This window comes from Ictalurus furcatus, chromosome 3 (genome assembly GCF_023375685.1).
Source record: "Ictalurus furcatus strain D&B chromosome 3, Billie_1.0, whole genome shotgun sequence".
In the NCBI taxonomy this organism is placed as follows: Eukaryota; Metazoa; Chordata; class Actinopteri; order Siluriformes; family Ictaluridae; genus Ictalurus; species Ictalurus furcatus.
In genome coordinates this window covers 25,028,472-25,056,320 of record NC_071257.1, presented here as the reverse complement: position 1 = coordinate 25,056,320, position 27,849 = coordinate 25,028,472, and the positions used below count along the sequence as shown (strand labels likewise).

Sequence of the window (27,849 nt, the reverse complement as noted above, 5' to 3'; positions counted from 1 at the left end):
AGTAACATAATTCAATTACCCATTACTAGCTCCTCTGCTCCATTTTCCAGATAACAGTCAAAGGCAAATTCCTCTCGGATAAGACCAATGACCTGCTGCAGGACAGGATGTCTCTGTCGTATAGTACTCAATACCCTGGTATGTTGGGGCTGCTCAGGGATATTCAAGTGAGCTCTATTATTTGGCATGTTGCCTTTGCTGTTCTTGTGGTAAGAGGATGTGAAATGGTGATCAGGTTCTCCATTCTTGGTAACATGATGCACATCATGCTCAGTGTTTTGGGTTCCTGAGTCAGTCTCTGAATCTGCCCTCAAAGGCACGCTAAGATCTAGGCCTGTGATTGGCTGAGAAACAGCTATGTGAACAGGAAACAGTGTCAGGCGGCCACTCTGAGGGTCCTGCTGTAGGAGGAAGTTGTTGTAAATGCCAGTAGAACATGAGACGTTGGGATAGTCTGGCAGAGACTGGCTGTTTGACTCTGGACAGGCTGTTTGGAGGTTGGAGTGAGGTGAAGAGGTAAGAACAGTTGTGCTACTGGACAAGGATGAGCAAAGGTCTTCCTCTTGCTCTCCCTGTGTCCAGTTTTGTTGAAGTTGTGGTGTTTCAGATGTCAGGTCCTCATTTCCAATACCAATTTCACTGGGGATGCTTTAACACAGTGAATAGAACAGAGTTAAATAATCAGATATCTTAGAAAACTCACATAAATATTAACAGACTTCAAAATGCAAAATTATACTATCAGGGTTCAAACACATTTTTACCAATAAATTTCCATGACTTTTCCATGACTTTCGAGGCAAATTTTCATGACCATACATTCCCTGAAATGTCTATGTATACATGTAAAATAAAAATAAAAATCCATGCCAAAATTTACCACAGCATATCTTAACTAAAATTAAACCAAAACCAAAATAGCTACAGTGAGGTCCATGTGTATTGAAGAATGTTTACACAGCTATACTATAAAAGCAGTCCATACGACACAAAGCTCTAGTATGACCACTTGGGAGTATAGTTTTTATGTTGCACCTTCAATGCTAATCATGATCACTATCGTCTGCCATTTGATGGAATAGAGCTGTAATAGTGTGGAAAAATATGTACTTTTATGTTATGAAAATTAACAGTATTTGGGTTTGGAATGACATAAGGGTAAGTAAATGATACAGAAAACGTAACGCTACATGACGTGACTGCCCAAACATTAAGTACCCTTTAACCAATATTAACAATTAAACTTATATTCTATTATACAGGTATCTGTGAAGCAATTTTCCATGACTTTTTGAAAAACTTCCTGGGTTTATTTAATTTTCCAAAACTTCTCCATTGCTATTTTAAAATTCCATGACTTTTTCAGGTTTTTCATGACCATACAAACCACTACAAAAGCTTTTTCTGTTAGTTAGTATGTGATAACTCTTTTAGGGGTTGAGAACTAATTAGTTTGAAGTCACTGAATCGAGTTTATTCATTTCCTTCACACCATACCGTAATAAGCAATGGCCTACCTGCCTATCCTTGGCTGAGGGATAGGCGATTCCTCTTCCTTGACATCCTCCTGTGCCACTACTATAGGAGTAAAGTGGGTTGCTAAAGAAGTGAAAGCCTCAGGCAGCCTTGCTGTCATGGAGAGAGAGTCGCTCTGGGGAAGAGGACCAGATACAGGGGCCAACCTGACATCATGGCCCAGAGGGATGAAACCTGCAAACAGCAACACAAAAAATGGCACATAGATATAAATAAATATATATATTTTTTTAATTAAATTAAAAATTATGGATAAAAAGTTTTATTAAACATATAAATACTGTATAGTGAAAGATTTATACACTGAATGGTATAATCTATAAGATCTACATTCCTGAAGGGGTCCAACCTGTAACAAGTAATTTTGGTCAGTTTTTGCACATCAGATGGATTTAAATTTCCTGTAGTAGGATTAGCCACTTGTGATGTACTAATACAGAATGTAACGAGCCGTACTCAGTAAAGAAAGATTCAGATTACAAATGTACCAGTTTTCCTCTCAGGTGTAGCTGTGCTTTTGAATGAGCCCACATCTAGGAAGCTTTCTTCTTCATTAAACCTATTGGATGCCTGAAATTACACAGGAAAGGTGAGTTTGAATACCAGTTTACACACTGATTAAATCGTGAAAATTAGGAACATTCCTTATATTACTATACTATATTTACTATAATCTATAGTTCTGTGATAATCTATGATTGTTCATACTGTATTAACATTAAATTGTACACACAAGAAGCCTCTCATTGGAGTGGAAAAATACTACATTGCAATAACTAGCAGCTCATGATAATAACACTTTTAACAAGTATCAGTGTTGTTTTTTTTTTGTTTTGTTTTTTTACAAGCTGCCTAATGGGAGTCCTACTTGCCACATATAAGGAGTAATGCCACAAAAGCTGCAGTCAGTGCTCTTTAGGGATGAAGTTTTGAGGCATTCAAATTATTGTATTGTATTTTGTGTTGTTCTAAAAAGCTGGTATCAATGTATACCATGATTTGAATAAAATCTCCAGTTTGTAATCCTACATGTTAATGCATACCTTATGAAGTCTGTTGATTAGCTGTGTCCACACAGTCTCAACATCAGTCCCCTGAAGGGTCAGATAATCATGGCAACTCTGATGCAGCATGAGAGAAATTTGTGTATTTATATAATTGTGTCTATAATTTTCTTACTGTTGACTGTATGAGGATATAATTATATAAAACTCTTTCAATTAATATAATGTAATGCTGAGGTTTACATACAAACATATGAACAAAAATATTCAACACATGCAATTAACTTGGCTATTAAATTTCTCTTTAATTATCTGTTTATTACCTTTTTTGCCATAACAATTGATGGCCTTTCAATAGGAGTTTTTTTGGCCATCTCAAGCAGGAGCCTCTTGAGTTTTCTTGGCATTGCTAGCTTCTGATTAGGGGACAAATGAAATTTAGCTGTGGCCCACAAAATAGCTGCCACTCCATATATGCAGGCCTAGGAAGGAACAAAAACACATTTTCCTTGTACGCTCAAGCATTTAAATATCTAACAAAAAAAAGCGCATTAGTTGACAATTCACAATAAAAATAGGGTTACCACTCATCTCACCTTTTCTGTTAAAATACCATGTTCCTGGAATTCAGGCGCTACATAAAAGACATCGTTGGATCCTACAAATGACGACAAAAAAGGCAGTAGGCCTGCAGCACTGAACATGAGCCTTAAAAAAAACACACTGTCCTAATACTCAAAGCTCTTTGTTCATTTTCACAACATTCTCAGACATTATACCTAGCAATCAATTTCCATTATACACACTATCTTTCCAAAACACTTAATGACAAGAAACATAGTAGAACTAAGAACTAGAAAAAAAATTGGTAGTGCTTTTCCCAGATGGCATGGTATGGTATGGTTTGGTATGATATGGTGTGTTTAAATGAGAGGCAATGGGAGGGGGGTTCAAGGATATAAATGGTTTCAATGTTGTCACATACAAACCACTAGAGCTCCAATCTTGAATAAGTTAAACTAATACACATTTATGAGTCTATTTTTTGCCATGATGTCCTATTACAGGCACTAATTTCATCCTTGCAATTTGTTGAAACATGGTAACATCACGAGCAAAAGATGGTGCAAAAGATTGTGCAATTGCAAAAGATTGTGCAATATGGTGTCCATCCTATGATTCCCATACATAGGCACTACTTGGGCGACCCGCCCAATTAGATTAAGATTCGCCCTATATATAAATGCCCAAATATAAATGTAATTAACTTTTCATTATTTCATCCATGTCCAGTATATTTGCATGCACAGTGTTCATCAGTGTGTTGTGAACAGAAGTACCTGTGTTTTTAGGCACAAGGAACAGCAACTCTCCATCACAGCCCACATACACAGAGTCCAGGCACAGGTAAGCTTTCAAAACACATTTAAAAAAAAAAGGAAAAAAAAAAAAGCATTTCACATAAACTCACACGGTTTGCTACTTTCTGGTGTTCTTTTCAGTTCTGCAAGAAATTCTGTGAATAATTGCCACAGTATAATGTGATACCACGATAATTTATCCTAAACCTTAATGAATTATTCCACATAAAGAAATGCTTAATAGCTTGTCACCTTTCGATTAGACTGCCCTAGTTAGACAATATTTGTCACAGCTTCAACAAACTAGCTCTGTTACTCTTCTATAAATAGCATAGGCCAGCTATGGAATGTATGTAGCATCATGTATTAAGATATAAATATTTATGTCACTGAAACCAGCTGATATTTTGTTTAACAGTGAGATGATTATTAGTGCAGCAATTCTGAGACACTTCACATCTTGGGCTTAGAGCACCTACTCCACCCACTAGTACTTTTTTGGGGGTGTCCCAGAGAAAACTGAAGAACCCTGAGGAAACCCACATTGGCATAGGGAGAAGTGGACCACCATGCCACACTTTATTAGAAATAGTTCTATGCATTTCAATAATCAAGTTGCCAGCAATAATTGGAAATGTGTAAATAATATTCCACAATAATATTTTTATGCTGGGGAGGCATTGTTGTGCAGTGGTTAGCATTGCCATTTCAAGTCCAGGACCCCATGTTATGTCCACATGGGTTTCCTTGCTTTCTCCAATTTCCTTCCACCTCTCAAATATTCATGTTAAATTACATGTCAAATTACAAGCTAATTCATATAAGTAGATTAGTTAAGATAAATTGCTGATAGCTATGAATATGTGTCTGTTGTGCCCTGTGATGAACTACTGTCCCATCCAGGGTGTAGCTATGCTTCATGCCAAGTGTTCCTGGCATAGGCTCTGAAAGCGAATAAGTGTAAGTGAAATGTTTTCATGCTCAACATTACTTGGTTGGGCCTTTAATTCCAGGAGGCACTGTACATCTTTTCCCTGTATAGGACTGACCTGGGAAATCAGTGTAGGTTTGCAGTGTGGACAGGCAGGTGTAACACAGGGCCCACAACTCATTCACAGACAGTGGCTGTGTACAGTGTGACAGCAGTTCCCGCAGAGAGACCCACTGCAAATAAAAGCCAAAGCAGCATTTATCCAAACGTGCAATAATAAAATGCTCAGCACTTAATCTGACAAACCACAAAGGAGAGGAAAGAATAGTCTCTTTATAAAATACAGACTCTGAAGCTACATCTTACCTCATCCTGAGATTCTTCATTGAGGCACAGCATGCTTTTAGCCATATGGTTAGAACAGCACAGATTACTATTCTTTATCTCCTCCTCTACACATGTGGAGAGCACAGGGGCTTCGTCCCTTACAACTTCACTTTGACCTGTGTAATCTGGAGCTGCATCTATGCTGACATGAGTAGGGGTGCCATTACTTATTCTATTTACAGTTTCTATAGAGTGGCTGAGAACCTCCTCTGTTCCACCTGCATCTTCATCCTGTGCAGACATTTTGTGTGTTTCCTTCAGCATACGGTCCTCCCATTGCATCATCATACTCTCTTCTCCTCCAATCTCTGACAAGTCTGCTACCATCATGCTCAGGTTTGTGTGTGATGGAGATGAGAACACAGGGGGGTTGTTGGAGTCAGGAATGGAGCAGGAGCGGTTGAGGGCACTCCGTGATCTCCTCCACCTCACCTCTTGGTTCATCTTAAGAACAGGGGAGCCATTCTGAGATGAGTTCACATCTCGGAGAGACATTGGACCTCCGTGATATCCATCCACGCTTCCAGAACGGAATGAACCATTGCAGACTCTTCGCCTTTGTTTAACCAGATGTTCATCATCGTCATGAGAATCTGAAGAATAATGTCTTGACATGCGCTGGTCATATGTATGATTCTCAACCGAGCTTGTCCGTGAGCCTTTATATGCCATAAAGTGATATGATTTGTCCCATTCATCTATGAATGAAATAAAAAAATTGAATTCACTGTTAAGACAATAGCAACAGTAGAAGCTTTACAGTATGAGAGAAGAGGACAGTAAAACCTTGGAAAGGTGCGACCGATTCTATGGACAGCACTCTTCTTCCGATGGCTGAGAGCTTTCGACACACTGCTCTGGATGTAGTGTCTGTGATTTTGGCTTCTGCTAGAGATAGGATGACCTGTGACAAAAGACAATTTAACACTAAGACGTATGGCACAACGGTGCATACCATATTAAATGAATTAATAAAGCAAAAACATTATAGTTGAGACGGAGAGATCCAAGTGATCCATTTGAAAATTCATTTGAGATCCATGTACACAGGATATAAGGTAACTAGATTTTGAGGTACAGAAATGCCAGGATTCTCATCAAACAGGGAGAAAAATTAGAACAAGATTTTGAAAGGTTTGCTAGTCTTTGCAATAATTAGCTTTTTGTTACTTTTCTATATATGATTTCTCTGAAATTGCACAAGAATAATTGCAAGACTTTTCAATAACCAGGTTTAACACACTGTCATATTCGCCCTGATTTTGTCCCAATTTACCCCTCATCCTCTGTGCACCGTTGCTCCCTTTTTCCACTCCACTTTCTTTATATGGCTAATGTTTCCTGTTCTCATTACCCCCGTTGTCATGGCAGTTATTCAGTCTGATCTGTTGTTCTCTAGTTTATTTACTTACGCCTGTCTGGTTTGTCCATTTAAAAGCTTTTGTGTTTCCATAGTGCCTTTCTGGTCTATTTCTCTAGTGGTTTCTCTGGTATTCTATTAGTTAATTTTTGGTTTTGATCCTTGCCTAGAAAGAATCCTAATAAACAAGTTTTAAATATGCACTTATGTCTTACATATCTGTATATCTCTTTCAGGCATCTGTATCTTACACAGATTTACAGTTTCACTAGATCATCTAAGAAAAAGAATTCTGCTCTATTTTGCCTTTCATTGCTTCATGGGTAATGGCATGTGAGATATAAATATGTTCAAGTGGCTTTGTTCTTTTTGAAAGAAATCTGAATAGACAGGATCTGGCTACATGGTATATAGAAAGCATTACAGTGTGATTTGTGCTGAAAAGTGCTTGATCCCAAGGTCATATGAAAAACATTGCTGTCTTTCAGCACACCATTAACAGAAATATTTTCTGTTCACAGTAAAGCTCTCTCATTTGAGAGCACTGCAGGCGAAACATCAGAAAGTGCTTGAACAGGCAAATATGCTGTGATGTTTTTTTCGTCCAAGTGCATATAATATGAGATACAGTGATTGCCTGTTTCCTGTTACTTTTGCATTCATCATAGGCTTATTCTCCTGTTTACTCTTAAGGTTCTGCTTAAACCAGCACATAAACCAGCTTCACCATTTGAAATATAAGCTACAATGTGACGTCTGCACTAAATCATACATTGAGAGTAGCCAATTATAAACTAGTGCTGTAAGATTGATTCATTCATCTTTAGTAACCGCTTTGTCCTGTTCATGGATCTGTTGGATTCTGGGTAGATCCCAGGAACACATTTAAGGTGCAGAATAACTTCTAATGGCTAACTCATCAGTAAATGAATATACCGAAAGGTGGGTTTTCAAACTGAGTGGCACTGAGGGGCACCAAGGGTGCCATATTAAAGTTTCCATGTATGTGGAAGGGTGCAGATCTTTCTTTCCTCCGTGTGTGTTACTTTGCAAAAGATGTGGAGGTCGGCTTCATGTGCATTAGAGGAAGTGCATGTTTGCCTCACCCTCCCTGGTTAGTATTTGTTATATGATAGGGGAGAGTTAGCTTGTGGGTGGGAATTTTAAAGACCAATTTGGGGGGGAAAATAATAGATGTTATTAAACATTTTCATAGTTAAATGAAAGCCAGTGAAAGACGATTCATAGCCATCATGCTCCTACTCAGTGAGTTATTTGTAATGTCTGAATGGGGGTAGGTGCAGAAGGCCACAGTGACATTTTCTATCTACAAAGTGGGCAATAGACTAAAAAGGTTTAAAAACCTACAAAAAAAGGGAAAACTAAAAGTGTTAACAGATTTTTATAGTGGATGCTGCACTACTGGGTATATCTAAGTGGCACTAAATAAGGAAGTTTAGAGTTAGGGTCATCCATGTTGAAACTATGTTGTTTGGTGCAGCTGTTTATATTTTAGTCATTCATAATATCTAACATATTCACAATATACATCTGTATTAGGCTATGCTCAAAAGTTCAACTTGTGCAAATGGGTGCAGCATTATACCTGATGTATTATGCCGTTAAGGATAAATAATTTATTTCCAATACAATAACAAAATATTTGAAAAAGTGAATAGCAAAATACATTGTGAAATGTGAAAACAGTTGTCAACTTTCCAAACCTGTGGGCAAGGCCGGTCTCCTGGCTTTTCCTCTTGCATTTGTTCAAGCAACCTGCAGGTATCGACCCCCAACACCGCTTCTGTCTCAGGTTCTATATCATAACCCAGAGCAGCTGAAAGTGTGGAGCCAAGCGAGAAAACATGACCCTAAAAACGAGGAAAAGAAAAAGAGGTTAAAGAAAAGATGACAGCAACAAAATCTAAAAAGAAGGAAAAAGGAATTGTACAGAGCTCTTTGTCCAAGTGTTGTCATCAGTTATAGAAAAGCAGGTTGTGCCAAGTAATAATAATGATAGTGCTACTGACCTTTTACCATTACCTACAGAAACAGGTTTCTTGTTTAAAATAATTTACCTTGAAATCATTATTTTTTGTCCAATTAATCACTGTTATTGTCCAGATACTGATATCAGTGCCAAATTCAAAAGTGTGAAACTTAGTCATGCCTGCATGAAACTGGACCACCCACACAAAATTCTGTTTTGGTTATGTCATCCTGCTATTCCTAAAGCCATTAAGTAGTGAGGACAGACAAATACAGATGAAAGTCAATAGTGTCATCCATTTTCCTGCCTGCAGCCAGACCAGGCAGTATCTGTCATCTGTGGCAGGTCATGCACTCTCTCATCTAGGCTAACAAATGATTCCTTATATACATCCTCTGCTCAACCAGTACATCATACACGATTTCACAATTTCACGATCTCATGTATCCATGTCAAGAGGACCACTCTTTTCCAGCAATATTGCTATGTTAAAAGGTCTGAATAAAACAGATATTTGCATTGTTGTATAAAGGAGGGCAGACTGTGTTCACAATCCATAACAGACATAACAAATGAGTTCCTACAGCAGGGTACAAAAGTTTGAGACCACTAGGGAAAATGCTTTTTCAATTTAACACAAAGGTTTTCATTACAGATGATATTATAACCTCAACAACTTGTGTGAAAAGTAAAATCTTAAAAATATTTACATGGGGGCTCATGGAAAATCTGACCTTCTGTATTAAGGAGCTAACATGGTCAATATCACAAATTGTCTTACAAAATTGTCTTTAAATAGTGATCAAGAAATTGTGCACATGTTGCACATTTACTTTTTTGTTTTAGTTTTAGTATTTTCTGTTTATTTCTGGTTTCTTTCTAGTTTTTAATATAAAAAATCCCAGATTTTCATGTGGTCTCAGACATTTCGACCCCATTGTAGATAATTTACTCAACAATGTCTTGTGTGTGGTTCTTGTCTTTTTGTTACACCAATAAGATGGTGTATATGGCACTGGCTGCATGCCAAACACCAAATGCCATGCATCCATAGTCAAATATCAAAAGTGTGTACAGTATAATGTAATGACAATGTAGAGATACATAAATAGTTTGTGAGGCAATCCTAGCCAATTCCCCTAGTCATAATGCTCTTGTTAAACCAGAATGCAAACCCACAACAGCTTAGTATCAATGTTAGGATATACACAGTTCACCTCAAATGTGTTCCCAGTCTTGTCAAACTCTGGAGGTACAAAGGAGCCTTCAGGGTCATCTGAGAGAAAACGGTGAGAAAAATCAACCATTTTAATTTTTGCTAAAATTAAAACAAAAAATAAACATTTTTAAAAATAAAACAAACATTTTTCTAGCAAAAAACTGCCTTAATTTATCTAATGAACATTAGTTAAACAATGTTATTAATGAATAACAGTCATGTGCAAAAAAAGGGTATTAAAATAATTTAACAGAAATCATCCAGTCACTTTCACCTGAAAGTAATAAGGTGAGATAAAAAAAAGTTTTAAGTCCATGTAAATTACAGATGACTTTCATATTTTGCTCTCCTATCTACAGTGGTGCTTGAAAGTTTGTGAACCCTTTAGAATTTTCTATATTTCTGCATAAATATGAACTAAATCATCATCAGATTTTCATACAAGTCCTGAAAGTAGATAAAGAGAACCCAATTAAACAAATGAAACAAAAATTTTATACGTGGTCATTTATTTATTGAGGAAATTTATCCAATATTACAAATCTGTGACTGGCAAAAGTATCTGGTGTGACCCAATTGTGCAGTAATAACTGCAACTAAACGTCAGTCCAGCACATCGGCTTGGAGGAATTTTAGCCCATCCCTCAGTACAGAACAGCTTAAACTCTGGGATGTTGTTGGGTTTCCTCACATGAAATGTTGCTTCAGGTCCTTCCACAACATTTCTATTGGATTAAGGTCAGGACTTTGACTTGGCCGTTCCAGAACATTAACTTTAGTCTTCTTTAACCATTTTTTGGTAGACTTGTATGCTTAGGATCATTGTCTTGTTGCATGACTCACTTTCTCTTGAGATTCCGATCACAAACAGATGTCCTGACACTTTCCTTTAGAATTCGCTTATATAATTCAGAATTTATTGTTCCATCAATGATGGCAAACGGTCCTGGCCCACATGCAGCAAAACAGGCCCAAACCATGATATAATTATAATTCACAGATGGGATAAGGTTCTTATGCTGGAATGCCATGTTTTCCTTTCTCCAAACATAACGCTTCTCATTTAAACCAAAAAGGTTATATTTTGGTCTTATGTCTCCACAAAACATTTTCCCAATAGCCTTCTGGCTTGTCTACATGATCTTTGAACTGCAGATGGACAGCAATGTTCTTTTTGGAGAGCAGTGACTTTCTCCTTGCAAGCCTGCCATGTACACCATTGTTGTTCAATGTTCTCCAGATGGTGGACTCATGAACATTAACATTAGTCAATGTGAGAGAGGCCTTTAGTTGCTTAGAAGTTACCCTGGGTTCCTTTGTGACCTCGCAGACTATTACACATCTTGCTCTTGGAGTTGTCTTTTTTGGTCAACCACTCCTGAGGAGGGTAACAATGGTCTTGTATTTCCTCCACTAGTAAACAATCTGTCTGACTGTGGATTGGTGGAGTCCAAACTCTTTAGAGATGGTTTTGTAATCTTTTTCAGCCTGATGAGCATCAACAACCCTTTTTCTGAGGTTCTCAGAAATTTCCTTTCACCATGGCATGAAACACTTCCACAAACATGTGATGTGAAAATCAGACTCTGATAGCTCCCTCTTCTTTAAATAAAACAAGGCACTCACTCACTCACACCTGATTGTCATCCCTTTGATTGAAAACACCTGACTCTAATTTCAAATTAACTGTTAATCCAAGAGGTTCACATACTTTTGTCACTCACAGATTTGTAATATTGGATAATTTTCTTCAATAAATAAATGATCAAGTATAATATTCTTGTCTCATTTGTTTAATTTGGTTCTCTTTGTCTACTTTTAGGACTTGTGTGAAAATCTAATGAAGTTTTCGGTCATATTTATGCAGATAGACAGAAATACTAAAGGGTTCAAAAACTTTCAAGCACCACTGTATGTAAAACAAGGTCCATGAAAGTTAAGGTTAAGGGTGCTTTCAAAATACATTTCACAATTCCATTACTGTAAAATAACCTTGGATGATAGGACCTGTCAAACTGTACACCATTGCTAAGTAGTTCTAAGTAGAACAGGAGGGTTAATTTCCTTCAAGTAGTAATCCAGGTACACAGTGTTATTTTCTAAGACACAAGCACAGGATGCTGTGGAGCTTGCCACAGAATCGCCTCTTCTAAGTAGGCCAAAGATGCTGAGGGTCCCCAGCCTCCTCCAGACTGTTCTGCAGAGTTGGAGTAGTTTTATAGGTCAGAGTCCTTTCTGCTCGCTATCCTTTGTGCACTGTATTACATATTCTCAACTATGAATGATACCCAGAATGCAAACAGCAGGGAGTTTTCACTGGCCATAGAATACAATTACATCAAAGGAAAATGGAGGGTTTGATTTCTAGTAAGATGAGGTTCTAGTTGTATATCCTTCGCCCAGTGCCAGACTGGCTAATTGGAAGAACCGAGAGAATACCCAGTGGGCTGTGGGTTGATGATGCAATAAATGTCATGTTATCATTATAACTTATAACTACTTGTTGCAGTATAGGCTGCTCTGAGACACATACTCACACACACACACACACACACACACACACACACACACCCCCACACACTGGACAAATGACTGGACAAATGACAAAATGTACAAATTTACAGTTAAACCAGAGATCCCTCTTAGCCTTTAATCAATATTGACAGCAAAAAAAGAAAAGGAGGAGTGGAAAAGGCCAGATTAAAGAATGTGTCAGATTAAATGTGTCAAATTTACAGACTTGTTTGCAACAGCAACAAGCCAAGATGATAGTGATGCAGCTTCTGAGACAGATATATATGGCACATACAGTGTAGTATTGCATAATACACGCTAATCTAGCAATGACTGTCTAGCAATCATGCCAGTGCAAATTAGATAAATGCAAATTACCTACAGAGAAAAAGTCACAGTAGACACTCTACTCTTTGAATCATGAGTGGCTTACAGCTTGACAAGCTACAATATCTAAGTAGCCCACCTTTCCTTCATCTTCAATCTAATTTCAGTTTAGTGCTTAGTAATGTAATTTTAGCATAAAGGAATTTTCACAGTATATCTGCGATATTTATGAATGACTGATTTGTTATGTGGCCATCTAAGTGTGAAAGATATCTCATATTTTTATCTTGGAGAAGCCCTATTCATATTTGTATTACTAGTGGCCTACTGTGTATGTTTATTCAAAGAGTAGTAAATGTCAAACAGTTCAGTTGAAAGGAAATATACTGCAAATAAAGTAAGAGTGCCTGTTTACGCACAAAAATTAAAGACAGAAAAGTCAAAATATATTTTTGATAATGTATTCATTTGAAATTAGCTATAGCGTTTTATTAGGCCTGTACATTTTCTGCATATATTTATTTAATTTGTACTGGTGCCTACTGTGAAATATATTTGAAAATAAATAGTCAAAAGTCAAAAGTGAGTCACTGTGGACATCCCAATTGAGTGTGTGGGCCGCTCAGATAACATTCCTGGGCTGAAAAACAGTCTCACTTCGGCCCTGCCTGCAACACAGATGAATAATCATAATGTATTTGGGCAAATAGTGTATTTTTATGGATTGTAAACCATTACTGCCTGCCCTCTAAAACCTTTTGAATTCTAGGAAATGAACCATGTAAAACAAGGTTTTGGTTCCAATATGGTTCACCCAATATAGATGTGAATATCCTAACCATCTGCACTGTAACCTTATAGTATTTGTTGCACTTCATATCCAGTATGATAGAGTAATAAAACAATAGTGTCACTGTCCAAATGTGACCAATAATTAGGGCATATATTAGGATGTGAATTAGGAAGTAGGACATCTGTGGCTCTGCTCACTCTTTGAGTGCTTTGTCCTATGGCTGCACAATTTGTTCATTCATAAGCCATGTTTCCACTACAGGATCATTTTCAGCTAAAGAAATTTAACTGAACTTTTATACATGGCCAATTTTAGTTCCTGATCTTGCTTATCAGTAAAATATAAGCTTTATAGAACACGAGTTTAATTGACAAGCAATTACTAAAACTTATTTTATATTAGAGCCAGCATTGGATGGCTGGAAATGTAGAATACATTCCATGACCATTATATTTTTACACAAGTGGCAAGTTCAGTACTCAATACTACATGGATAATCCTGACCTTAGAGATCCAGATTTAGTTTTAACCCTAACATCTAGGTTCTGATCGTCAAATCTTCCTGAAGACCCTGTTTATCTGGACTGGGTGGACACTTGCACATTTTATCACAAACACAGTTGCTTCCAGCTCAACTCAAGCAGCAATTCAAGACAGAATGATTAATATATAACCTTTAATAGTGTACACTTTAAAACTGCAACTCATGTAAATTGTATTGTTCTTTCAAACATTATAGAACAGCCTCTAGGCTTTGTAGAGAATAAATTGCAAGGACAACAATTTAGAAGACACCTCCTAAGTCTAGTTCATCAAAACTAGGCCCTTTACAACCAAACAAAACTGCTGACAGTAAAATTAATGACAGAGTGTTAGTTACATACACACAGAGAGGTGAAGGTGAAGATTACTGACCACTGAGCTGTTCCATGAAGCACACGTTTCCATGAGCGTTGAAGGCCAGAGTGTCTGGTGTAATACAGAGAGTGTAAAAAAGAGGAGAGCAGGAAATGCTCTGCAGTGAGCGCACACATTCTGCACACACTGCCCACACCTCCTGTTCAGACAGACAGCTGTCTCTCAGACACAGTATATCTGCCAAAGACACATTCTCCTGAGAAGAGAGAATTACATTATTATGAAAGATGTTACATGATTATTTATTAATTAAAATCATTTATTGTTGGGCAGCTTATTGAGCTTCAGGAGAGTTTAACACTGCTTTTCATATTTTTATAAGCAGGATTCTTAAAGACCAGACATTTTTCAAAGTTGGGCTAAAGCCTAACACCTTAAACCCCTCTCCATTTGGATTATATGTAAAATGTGTTTCTTTTCATTACTGTCAGTCAACCTGTTTAACCACTTTTGACCTTCTCTGTTGACAGTATTTCTAAGACATTGAGCCTGCTCATCTCAAGCATTTACTGTGTATTTAATCACTCTAATGTCAGTGTGGTTGCTGGTTCTAGGATATAAATGGACTATTATTCAGACTCCTGCCCTTAGTGATGAGAGTTCAGCTGGATTATTTCTAGATGTGAAAGACAGCATTCAAGACCATAAGACGCATGATGTCATCTCTAAATCGGACCTAGTTGTGTAACTCATATACAGTGCATTCAGCATTCATTCCCCTTGACCTTTCCTTGTTACTTTCAGTTTCAATAATTTTTTTCTCAGAAATCAACAAAGCATTTCAAAATGAAAAAGCAACAGTTATAACACAGTTTTGTCAGTTAATGAAAACAGAACATACAAACATCTTTATATGCTTTAGGGCTGCAACTAACGATTATTTTCGCAATCGATTAGTTGGCCGATTATTTTCGATTAATTGGTTAATCGGTTGGGGTGGGGCAAACTTTCAGTACCATTTTTTTTGTTTATTTAAAATAAAACCCACAAACTGAGTGTTACAAATATAAATTCAGACTAAACTTTACACAACTCTTTGTACAAAACAGAAAAGAACCCAATACACACAGACACACCAGAATATATATTATTAATTTAGGACTGTAGTTTAATTCTGTGCTTTTTGTGCATCCATAAAAAATTATGAATAAATACTTATATACACAATATAAATAAATATAAATTTAACTACAGTCCTAAATTAATAGTAAAAACTCACTTTCACTGCACCTTGTGGTTTCTGTTACTCGCCGCCTTTAGACATATTATTTTACTTGTGTTTACTTTTGATCATAGTGTTTTAATTATACATTACAGATCGGACTCGCGCTCCTATTGCGCGTCTGCACAGCGTGTGATCAGCAACGTGGCCTCGTTACTAACACATCACTTGCTTTATAATAAACAACAGAATTTACATTGCAAGCGTGCAAATACAGCATATAATGACAATAAGATTGAATTAAACTAAACCTTTTAAGCAACTCGCACCAGTTTCCCCTGCCCCTTGCACACAGTGGAGCATTTTGGATATAAACATAACTTTGTGCTTGTGCAGCACTGTTTGATCTCCGCAGTGTTTAATATAAAATGCCCCCCTGCCTTTCTGACTTTCTTCCTCAGTCACGTGACGATTTCGCCTTCATCTGTTGGTGACTGAGGTGATGTTGGGAATAAAAGGTAACGCTGACAGAAAGTAAACTGAATAAAGTCATTATCGGTGACTCAGGTGTCTGCTAATGCTAGCGCACGTATGACGTCATGCGCAGTCGCCTAGGAAGTGGCTTATACTTCTGGTTAGTAAAAAAAAAAAAAAAAACGCTAGTGTTATATTTGAGATGATATTACCTTTCTAAAATCCACACACTAGACGGTAGTGCAGAGTGCATAGTGTAAGTCTACAGTATGTCATTTGGGACACAACTTTAGTATTTACTGTCCGATGCGTGTTTTCTGAACACAAGTAACGTAATGAATAAATCTCCCCCGTGCCGCGCGCAGACCATCAAATCGATAATGAGATTCGTTGACAACTATTTTCATAATCGATTATTATCGATTTTTAACGATTAGTTGTTGCAGCTCTAATATGCTTGAGAGCTTCTCTCCGTTTTAGGTACAATGACACCCCCTTCTGGCTCTTCCATAATGGGGGAGTCGCGATGCAAGCTCCGAATCTGATGGCGAGCCGGACCGGAAAACAGAAAATGTGTCTATCCCCTCCCCTCAAAACCACCTAGCAGACCCACCACCCCGTGACACATTTCCTGAATTCTCTCTCACTCATACTTTTCTCTTTTCTTTCTTTCTTTCTTTCTTTTTTTTCTTTTTTTTTTAAAAGGACAGAATGGTAAAGAGATTTTTCTTTCTTTTTTATTTGAAAAGATAAAGAGGAAATGAAAATTCTTTTGCAACCGTTACACAAATGACCGACCTGCAGTCTCACTGAAGATAATAAGGCTAACAGCGTGGTTCACAGGTGGCATTTTATATCACGCGACGCATTTAATTGCCACGTCACCTGATCAAGGTCTATAAATAGGCATGATGTTACACAAGCTTCAGATGCCGGTCACATGTGAGGGAACTTCCTACAGCGTGAACCTTATGCAACGTTGAGTTCCCTTTGAAAGGGAACAGGTATTGTCTCTAAATACAGGAAAAGCAGAACTAAACTGAGAAACACTTTGATTCAAAGCCTTGTTTCTGCTGAATCTCACATCATACAACTTTAACTGAGTAGAAATCTTTGTTCTAAATCTCTAGTTCCCCAAATAGATTTTTTTTTCCAAATACACAAAATGTCTTGCTGTGATGATGTAATGTACTGTGAAAGAGCGGTTGTTTTTTTTCACAGACATTCATTGTTCCATCAAGTTTGACTGGAAACTACTGTTCATTACAAAATACAGAAGTCTCAATAGTTGTTTTGTGTGATTACATTCAAAATTATCAGAATGTCAACATTAAAAAAAAGTCCACAAAGCTCTTCCAAAGGACATGCATCCACTGGAGCATCTTCAATGTGAAAAACACACTCTTACCCAGTTAGCACTGGGAGTAAACAGGCCAGACCCAGAAAGCTGCAGTATAAGACAGTGCAAGAAAGTGCTACAGCACAAGTGCACCCCATAAATAGGCAAACTCCCACGAGAACAGTGCAGAGAAGCACAGCCTCTCTCTCTCTCTCTCTCTCTCTTTCCCCCTGTGATAATTACACATTTCGGCCTAGATAAGTTTGCCTTTCCTTCTGATTTTCCATGCTTAAGTTTTGTACAGGTATGAGATGAGATCTTTCCAGCCATATCCATCATCCCATCATCTAAGGGTATACCTGTTTTAAAAAAACTGGCATTATCCTCATATCTCCAGTCAAAAAGCTAAAATAGGTAAAGTCATATATCAAACATGTTGTGGTTGATAGACTTTTAGATTAAGTGGAAAAGTGTACATTTTATTTATTTATTTATTGACTATTTCTTTATCTATTCCTTTAAAGAGATGCTCATCATATCAATTCTTCATGTTTGAATAACAGCTGTGCTTTTTGTTTTCTGTGGTACCTGAAGCAAAATATCCTTAGGTGGACAGGTTATTATTATGTGCTTACATTCTTAGGTACTTGTTGATGGCTTAACATTTTCTTCAGACAGTATTTATGTGCCTGACATTTCTATTTGACCAGAACTTTAGAAGGAATGACACTGAAAGCTTCGCCTACATTGTATGACAGATTTTCACTCATTACCAGTCTTTATATAATAAACAGTAAGAGTTCCCATACCGAATGATTAAAATGTTGTTAAACACAAACAAACACGTTTAAATGTGGTTTACCCTAGTTAAAATGGCAGAACTGTCTGTGGGACATCTTCTACTAATCCTCTGAAGCCTTACTTCTCTAACACTGCATAACAAACATTAGTGAGTGAAAGACTCATACTAAAAATTAAAATGTTTGTGAGCTGATAGGATTCTTGGTTCAACCCAAACATTGGTATCAGGGACACTGGTCCATTACTGGAGTGCTCTATAGAATAAGATCCAAGTCATTTTGCACATTGCTGATAACACATGAGTCATAGTTAGAGATATGGTATATTAACACCACAAAACAGCGCGGATGCTTCTGCGTTAGAAGATAAGCTCCCGCCGCTCATGCTTCTTGATATAAATAGCAATCTAATGCAGATCCACAACCCAAAAATGTCAGTTATTTGCGTTTTTTATTTATTTACACGTTTTCTTCGTTTACAGTGTTAACAGTATTTACGTCCTATACACAAACACTGCAAGAGGTCGTTCAAAGGTGCTAATTCAAGACTGCAGGGCTTAAGCCCTACCTCTTCTAGCCTGGAGATTAGTCTACCATTTCCATCTCTGATGTTTGTACATTATACCTATTCAAGTTAACACAGAGATCATTCAGGGCTGCAGGGATAATTCCATGTAGGGATATTTTTTAAACCAAATTTAGTAAGTATTAGGCATTATAGCCCACACAGTTTAAGGAAGTGTCAATGCAACAAAAATAAATCATATGCTCTGCAAATGATCTAAGACATAATTAAGTATTGATGGTCTTTAGAGTTGTTCTCAAGTTCTCAAGACCCCACTTCTTACAGAAGAAAAAATAGTTGAGGGGAAAAAAAAACTTAAGGGTTATTTGGATAGATAATTTGACCTGAAATATGACGGTATAAAGAAATACTGTATTGAATACTGTATTGATATATATATATATATACACACACACACACATATGTATATATATATATGTGTGTATGTGTGTATATATATATATATATATATATATATATATATATATATATATATATATATATATATATATTAAACCCTTTCCTGATAAAAAAAAAACAATAGAAAACCTCACAGAATATTTTTAATGGTTATAATGGGAATTGTATTGGTTTTAATAAAAACTGTAATGGTCTCTACTGGTAATGTGTTGCCTTCTACTGGTGACATGTTATGTCTAGTGGATACCATTAAGGATCAATAATAGTAATAGTTGTAATGTTTAACAGCTGAGGGCTTGTAATGGTATTTGTAATGGTACTGTCAATTTCAATGAAAATTAATGCCATGTAGGGAATTTAGCTAAATTGAGTATAATAATTATATAGCATTCGGTGCTTTATCCTTCTTACAGGTAGAATTTCTTATAGAATACAAAATGGCTCCTTGAGGGTTTTTATATATATATATATATATATATATATATATATATATATATATATATATATATATATAGTTAATGGTTCTCTTAACTTCTACCTGGAACCCTGCATAATAGGAAACCACTGTGTTGAAGGATTCACTATAAAACCCTTAGCTTTCCACAGCGGGACAAACCAAAGAGCCACATATGGTTCTAGATTGGACCGTTTTCTTGTTTCTAATAGTGTACCCCATGTCTAATCCCCCTCCTTCAAGTACAGGTGAAATTGTTATTCTCTTCACATCATTAAGTAAGACAGGTATGTACTTAACGTAGGCTATTTTATTCAGTGTTCCTGTAAACATGTCTCACCTCATCTTCCAGCAGCGGGGGCAAAGCCTCAACTTTACCCCTCTCTTCCTCCTCTGCGTCTTCTTCACCTCCCAGAGCAGCTACACCGCCTCCAAACGTCTCCATCGTCCGCTTTGCTTTTATTAGCAGTTAAATCATGTTGGACAACACTGAAACAATCCTCTCAGGGGAAAAAAGGTTGGTGCTGGTGCTGCGTGACTCCTGGTAGTTTTTTTTTTTTCAGCAGCCCTCCCGCAACGGAAACAAGACACAGCTCTGGCACTGTAGAGCCTGTCAGAGTAGCCCTGTATGTGTTTTAATGCCAAAAACAGAATAAATAACAGGAACAACCAGTGGCGTTTGTCCCGACTCGCTGCGGCTGTTAATAATGAGCTCACGGCAACAGGGCAGTTTGCTAACTCTGCTGTCATGGAAACGAGCGGCGCCGCGTGCCTCCACACAGCGAACGCACGCGGAAAGCCGGCATGCCAGATTGATGTTTATCACACATACACCAACTGGGTGTGAAAAGTTGCCTTTTGTTTTTTTTATCTGAACTGAAACACATTACCATTAAACATTCACCAAGTTCCATCTATCAGGGGCGGATTTAGTGATTTGGGGACCCTAGGCAAAATATATGAATGGGGCCCTCATTTCAGTGTTTTAACATCCATCCATCCATCCATCTTCGACCGCTTACTCCTTTTCAGGGTCACAGGGGAACCTGGAGACTATCCCGGACACTTTAGACACGCCAATCAGCCTACCATGCAAGTCTTTGGACTGGGGGAGAAAAGACTCCGCACACACATGGCCCTGGTGGGAATCGAACCCCGGACCCTGGAGGTGTGAGGCGAACCACTAAGCCACCGTGCGCCCCGTGTTTTAACATTGATATTAAAATTTTCAGCATGTTATTTAGCATTAATAATTTTAAAAATCTGCATACTGTGGCTTAGTGGTTAGCACGTTCCCCTCACACCACCAGAGTTGGGGGTTGGATTCCTGCCACAGCCCTGTGTGTGTGGAGTTTGCATGTTCTCCCCATGCTGCAGGGATTTCCGGGTACTCTGGTTTCCTCCCCAAGTCCAAAGACATGCATGGTAGGCTGATTGGCATTTCCAAAGTGTCTGTAGTGTATGTATGGGTGTGTGAATGTGTATGTGATTGTGCCCTGCGATGGATTGTCACCCTTTCCAGGGTGTACCCCGCCTTGTGCCCCATGCCTCCTGGGATAGGCTCCAGGTTCCCCATGAACCTGAAAGATAAGCGGTATAGAAAATGGATGGGATGGATGGAATTAAAAAATCTATGTAATTTGAGTTTTTAGGGGGCCCTTGGCTTCTGGGAACCCAAGGTGATTGCCTACCTTTGCCTATAGTAGTGCTAAGTCTGCCTCTGCAATTGATCACTGATTTAAAAAAAAAAAATTAAATCACATTAGCATTTAACTAGCTTTTATTAGCTTTTATTATATGCCTTTTGCCACTTTACTTGTAAGTTAGATTACTTTTAGCTTATATTATTTGAATGATTATACTTTTAATCCATTTTCACACCTTTTATATTCTATGCTAGGCTCTTTTATCTCTGTTTGTATTTCACACTGCCAAGCAGTTTGAGAGAATACAATTTGAAACAATTTCAGCCATAGTAAGACATAGGACAACAATCACTTGTCAAAAGATCACCTTTTTTGCTCGGGTATTAGGAAAAAATAACAATGAATCTCAGTTGCGAAACTGAGTCAAATTATCTGACTCACTGAAAAGAGAACACCAAGCCCAGGTCCTACAGAGAATTTAGCCCGATCTGGCAACCTTGTGTGGGCCCGCGCAGGCGCTGTGCGGCTCATCGTGAGCGGCGCTGACTTTGGAAATGACCGATAAATTATTGATGTTCCTCAGACATGACGCAGACGAAGCAAGTAGCTGACGTCATGGACCGCAAGCCATTGTGTATGCTGCACATGTAGAAAAAAAAAGAACGAAAAAACACAACACTTATGTAAGTATGACCTATTCTATGGGTTGTGTGATGTGAGATTTGTTTTGAAGCGCAGTAGTTGCAAGTGGCACAAAAACACAGCAGAGCTGTAATTAAATGAGATCAGGGACCGCATCGCCTACAACCCAGATGCTATTATTTATACAGCAATAATTTGTGTACATAGTGTCCAAGGTTTGTCTGTAAGCATAGAAACGCCAGAGATTTGGTGCATTAATAAAATGTACCACTTCTAAATAGGATTTTGAAAACAACAATTTAAGGGTTTTATGTCCAAAGCCAAGATTAACTCGTGTGACAACGAACTTATTATTTAATTTAATCATCATAACGAAGATGGCACCAATTTTTGAAGAAAAAAAAATACAAAACAAAAAACCAACAACCCTGTAATCAAGAAAAATAGAAGGAGATTGGCGTAATTGGTGTCTTGCTCATCCAGTTAATGGTACAGGTTGCAATTTCAAATGATACCCATATAATTTTAAACCTGCCTTAGAAAAAGGGCAGAATGGTGGTGCAGCATATAGCGTCACTGCCTCACAGCTCCAGGGAACCTGAATTCATGTTGCTGGAATTTCTGTGCATATTCTCCCTGTGTGCATGTGGGTTTCCTCAGGGTTCACTGGTTTCCTATCACCTCCCATAAACGTGCTAGTAGGTGCATTGGATATGATGAATTGCCCCTAGGTGTGAGTGAGTGAATGAATGTATGCATGGACTGGCTTCCCAATCAAGGTGTTTTTCCACTTCACTCCCAGTATTCCTGGGATAGGTTCTGGATCCTCTGCAACCCTCACCAGTTCACCAGAACTGCAGGAAAGCAGTTACTGAAAGTGAGTGAACGATATCTTAGAAAGGTTATGATTCCGAGTGGACATTTCAGTCTGGAAATCAGCCCTGACATCAGCTTGAACTGGTTTTCCCAGCTCTTTTTCTTGTAAAAAGCAACCCACGAGGCATAAGTAGTATCAGTAATGGAAGTAGGGTCAGTTATTATGGGAGAGGAAAGCTTGTCAGTGTTTTTATTGCAGTTTGCCTCACAGGCAGCAGAGGGCTCTAAAAATGTCAGACTGCTCTTAGAGCTTGAGTGTGTTAGATATCTCATGCTGATATATTCTTTGAATTAACATTTGCCTTTAATAAATGATTTTTTGGGATAATTCGGATGTAACATTAGACGTAAATGTGGTTCCTAGCAGGACAGCACAGGTATAGTAATGGGTTCTAATTAGCCGTCTGGTGATGGCTGACCTTGAGGTGTCTTTTTATGACACACACAAGTGACTAATTATGCAAATTATCACTGTGCATTAAAATAAGCAAAATGATTCTATTGAAACAGATATGATGTTTCATAGCTGATCTCACACCTGGGATCAATTATCTAGACAAATTATAAAAATATATATATATATATTTTTTACAACATTGGCAGATAATTCTAGACTGATGTAAAGACAAGGTATTTTATTGTATTTTGTGTTAAGCTATGTAATTGTCTTCTACAGTAACACTTCTTTGAACACTGACTCACTTTGACAACACAGTTTTTCTCTTAGTTTGCCGTGTCAAGTAGTTTGATATGGCACAGGACACAGGGGATTACGACAGGAAGCTAACAGGACGGTCTGAGGACATGGCTGCCGTAGTGGTGCTTAGTTAGCTTGTCTTTCTCCCACACTCCCTTTGGGACTGTAATGTAGTGGGGTTCAATGTAGAACATGCCAACTGAACAAGATGTTGCAAGATGATGACAGTCTGTCTGGTAGCATTTTATTTGGGAGAGTGAGACAGGGGTCACTAAGAAATATGAAGAGAAGAAACAATAAACAAAAATCCCATCAGGCCATGCTACCAGACAGTGGGTTGATAATCTCATTAAAGATGAATACAAATACTTTCAGTACAAATTAAAAAAAAATGCAAAAACTCTGTATCTGTAAGACATTAATTCTTCTTAAAAGTCTTATTTAGCTAGTAATCCTGATCAAGCTTTATGTTCAATTATATACTTTGTAAAACTGCATTTAAACACAAGACTTTATTACACAGTCAGTTTTAAATCCATTCACTTTTTATTGTTCCTGCTGGGTCGAGCTCTCCCACAGCATTATCTCCTCAGTGTCTTCCACACTCCTACTGACTAGCCTGGTGCTAATCTATATTAACATGATAAAGAGTGTTTCCCTCTCTATACTATACACAATTAATTACTGAGCCTGCTACTCATATTACTCATATTCTCTGGAACTTGACTTGCTTTCCCTCTGTTCAACAATCATTCTCCCTACTGTATTCTCCCTCAGTGCTTTTCTACATTCTCCGACTTCTCATTGAATAGTGGGTCAGTGGCTGCATACTGCTACCCTGTTTGGGTGGCTTTGCCTCACTATAACACACATTGTTCTCAGTATAGTCTGATGAGTTATCTGGGTTTCCACTAATATGGATCTTTGAGGCTGGAATCATTTTTTCTCCATATAATGAACCTCACAAAACACCCAGTGATACACTATCACTCCTGCAGTCAGTTTCTGAATTCCCTGGAAGTGAAGACAGTCACAATCTATGTGCTTTCTGCCTCGGCATGGACTATCTGAAAGATGCAGTGTTTAGTGTTTTGGACACTTGTGCTTACTGTGTCGCGATGTTAGTGCTGTCATGACACACCGACTACTGGATTTGGACCCTGATTCAGAGTCAAATTTGATGCAAATGCAACAACTTAAAGAGCTTGCTAGTCACAAATGCCCATGTACAGCAATAATTGATAAGTACAGAAGCAGAGAGTCTGACTCAATTTCTAGACATATGGATGACCTGGGGCACCCAGGTCTCATTTGAAATTCATGATTCAGGAGCTCAAGTGGAAGCTCATGTCTTTCATGTCCTTCATCCAATCTTCCTTCCCTTCCCTTGGGTGATAATGACCCTAGCAGCTGAACCATCATATGCAACTCTGAAAACAAGTCTGGATTTGCCTCTGCCAGCTCACATATGTAATTGGTAGGCTCTAAACTAGCTGTAAGAGCCACTGTCAAAAAGTGTGCTTGAACAGTGATATACAGCTGACAGCACCAGATGCATTCTTTTGAAACAGTGCTAGAATTCAGACTGTTTTAAAGGAGTGTTTGGACCGGCAGCTCAACCTCGACTCGGCTCAGTGACACACCTCTAGGGAGTACAGTGGCTCAGGTTGTCCTGGACCACATGCCCGTCATTGATTGCTGTATTGTGTGGATGGATGTCTTGGGAGACAAAACACTACATCCAGATGTACACTGCCTATGCACTGAATGTACTGTAGATAAATTGATGACCTTCTATAAAGAACTTATAATTTCACAGTGTATGTGGCACACACTTAAAATGTGTTCACTTCAATCTGCAGATGTTTATTGCTCTGTTTGAGAGCTAATCAACACCTCACTTCTACAAGTGGAACACTTAAGCCAGGATATGGGGCTGCTTTCCCGACCTGGTTATGCATGGCACCGATTGTAGTTAGCGCAGTCTCCTTTGCCAAATGTGTGTAAGGTGGTTTTCACACTGGGCATGTTTGCTGTGGTCCAAATCTGAGTGCGATTGTTGAAAAATTGCGGAAACGAGTATGAGTTGCGTTCTCATTCACAGGAATCTCGGCACAGTTTCAGTGCAACTCAACTCAGACCACCTCCTACAGGTAGTCTCAGGTTTAGAATCATTGTTCACCTCATAGTCTGCATGACAGTTTTCACATTACCTATTTTTCATGCTCTGTTTCAGACTAAACCTCCCCTAAATCAACCCTAAGCATCCCCCGCCCTAAACAGTTCCCACACCACTAAATAGTTCCACAGGTCTTGGCCAAATATTGCTCATTGGAGAGTGACTACATCAAATCAGTGTGTCTTGATGACAACCGTACTGCGATATAACAGTTCTACTTCTGCTATTGGCCCCAAACTTTGTGGGATCTCAGGGCCTCATTGCTATCAGACCCCAGCAAGGCTGTCATTCTGACCCAAGAAGTATGTTCATATACAGTTGCAATCAAAATTATTCAACCCCCATTTCAAATCAGGTTTATTGTCAAAATTTACAGACTTTCAGCTGTTTGCAATTAACAAATCAAACAAAAGCAATTGAAATAGTTCAACACAACAAATGCTTCAAGTGGTTTCCCCAAATTCAACTGATAATCCAACTTATAATGATTTTTCCAGTTGCTCCCAAAGCAGTGCCTTACCATAAACGGATAGAGTAGTGGGGGTGACAAATTGTGTCTATATGGTAGGTTTCATTAAAAAAGATGCATTTTTCATGTTCTTGTTAGGAAAAGATATCTTATGATTAAGATTATTTCTTATTTATTTCTTATTTATTATTCTCCTATGACAATGATTTGCTTTTGAAAGTCTTCATTTATCATTGTCACTATGGTGTATTTGACCCAGAGTTAAGCAAGTGATTTATAATGGCAAGTGTTGTATGACCAAGTGTAATATGAAAACATAGGCCTATAGTCAGCATTAAATGTTCACCTCTACAGTAGACTGAAGACTGGGTAATGATATGAACTACAGTGCCCTCCACTAATATTGGTACCTTTAGTAAATATGAGCAAAGAAGGTTGTGAAAAATTGTCTTTATTGTTTAACCTTTTGATCTTTTGTTAAAATAATTCACAAAAATACTCAAACAAAACACAGTTTTATCCACAAAAAACTTTGTTAAATATAGGTGTGGAACGATTATTGGCACCCCATATGGGGTAAATATATTTGAAGTATATTCCCATTGATATTTTAATTTTTTTAGTACACTTGGGTAACTAGGAACAGGAAATTGTTCATCCATGACCACCTGTTTCACAGGGGTATTAATATGAGGTAACACATAGGCTAAATTGCCTTAGTCATTCATAAAAACGGGTAAGACCAAGGAATATAGCTGTGATGTGTGGCAAAAGGTTGTTGAGCTTCACAAAAAGGGAAGTGGTTATAAGAAAATAGCACAAGCATAGAAAAATGCCCATTTCCACCATCAGGGCAATAATTAAGAAGTTCCAGTCAACTGGAAATGTTGTGAATCAACCTGGAATTGGACGTGTGTCTATATTGTCTCAATGGACTGTGAAGAGGATGGTTCGAGTGGCCAGAAAGCTCCAAGATTCACAGCTGGAGAATTGCAGAAGTTAGTTGCATCTTGGGGTTAGAAAGTCTCCAAAACTACAATCCGAAATCGCCTACAACACCACAAGTTGTTTGGAAGGGTTTCAAGAAAAAAGCCTCTACTCTCATCCAAAAACAAACTCAAGCATCTTTAGTTTGCCAGACACTACTGGAACTTCAAATGGGATCGGGTTCTATGGTCAGATGAAACCAAAATAGAGCTTTTTGGCAATAAACACCAGAGGTGGTTTTAATGCACACAACGAGGTAGCCATATGGAAAAGTACCTCATGCCCATGGTTAAATATGGTGGTGGTGCTTTAATGTTTTCGGGCTGTTTTTCTGCCAGAGGACCTGGACATTTTGTTAGGATACATGGCATCATGGACTCTATCAAATATCAACAGATATTAAATGAAAACCTGACTGCCTCTGCCAGAAAGCTTAAAATGGACCATGGTTGGATTCCAGGAGTACCATGATCCAAAACTTACATTTAAAAAAATGGATTACGTATCACAAAATCAAGGTCCTGCCATGGCCATCCCAGTCCCCTGATGTGAAACCCATAGAAAACCTGTGGGGTGAACTGAAGAGGAGATTCCACCAGCATGGACCTCGAAATTTGAAGGATCTGGAGAGATTCTGTATGGAGGAATGGTCTCAGATCCCTTGCCATGTATTCTCCAACCTCATCAGGCATTATAGGAGATGACTCAGAGCTGTTATCTTGGCAAAGGGTGGAAGCACAAAGTATTGAATAAGAGGGTGACAATAACTGTCGCACACAATGTTTTTTTTTTTATAAAC

The 27,849-nt window shown here is 38.0% G+C and overlaps 1 protein-coding gene across 3 annotated transcripts in view; it reads right to left on the bottom strand.

Moving 5' to 3' along the window:
- The window catches only part of LOC128605863 (kinase non-catalytic C-lobe domain-containing protein 1), a 44,090-nt gene extending 22,980 nt beyond the window's left edge, over positions 1 to 21,110 (bottom strand). For 2 of the 3 annotated variants that reach the window (XM_053621674.1, XM_053621675.1), the window contains exons 1-14: positions 19,895 to 21,110; positions 14,338 to 14,536; positions 9,787 to 9,845; positions 8,304 to 8,450; positions 6,006 to 6,123; positions 5,199 to 5,917; positions 4,951 to 5,065; positions 3,881 to 3,952; positions 3,137 to 3,228; positions 2,864 to 3,022; positions 2,580 to 2,657; positions 2,025 to 2,106; positions 1,518 to 1,710; positions 20 to 648 (exon numbers count right to left, since the gene is read on the bottom strand). In XM_053621674.1, coding sequence (XP_053477649.1) covers positions 20 to 648; positions 1,518 to 1,710; positions 2,025 to 2,106; positions 2,580 to 2,657; positions 2,864 to 3,022; positions 3,137 to 3,228; positions 3,881 to 3,952; positions 4,951 to 5,065; positions 5,199 to 5,917; positions 6,006 to 6,123; positions 8,304 to 8,450; positions 9,787 to 9,845; positions 14,338 to 14,536; positions 19,895 to 19,999 — 2,767 coding nt within the window. In that variant the 5' untranslated portion in view covers positions 20,000 to 21,110. The remainder of the gene's footprint in view (positions 1 to 19; positions 649 to 1,517; positions 1,711 to 2,024; positions 2,107 to 2,579; positions 2,658 to 2,863; positions 3,023 to 3,136; positions 3,229 to 3,880; positions 3,953 to 4,950; positions 5,066 to 5,198; positions 5,918 to 6,005; positions 6,124 to 8,303; positions 8,451 to 9,786; positions 9,846 to 14,337; positions 14,537 to 19,894) is intronic. The other variant, XM_053621676.1, reaches the window with a different exon arrangement.
- Positions 21,111 to 27,849: the final 6,739 nt, after the last annotated feature.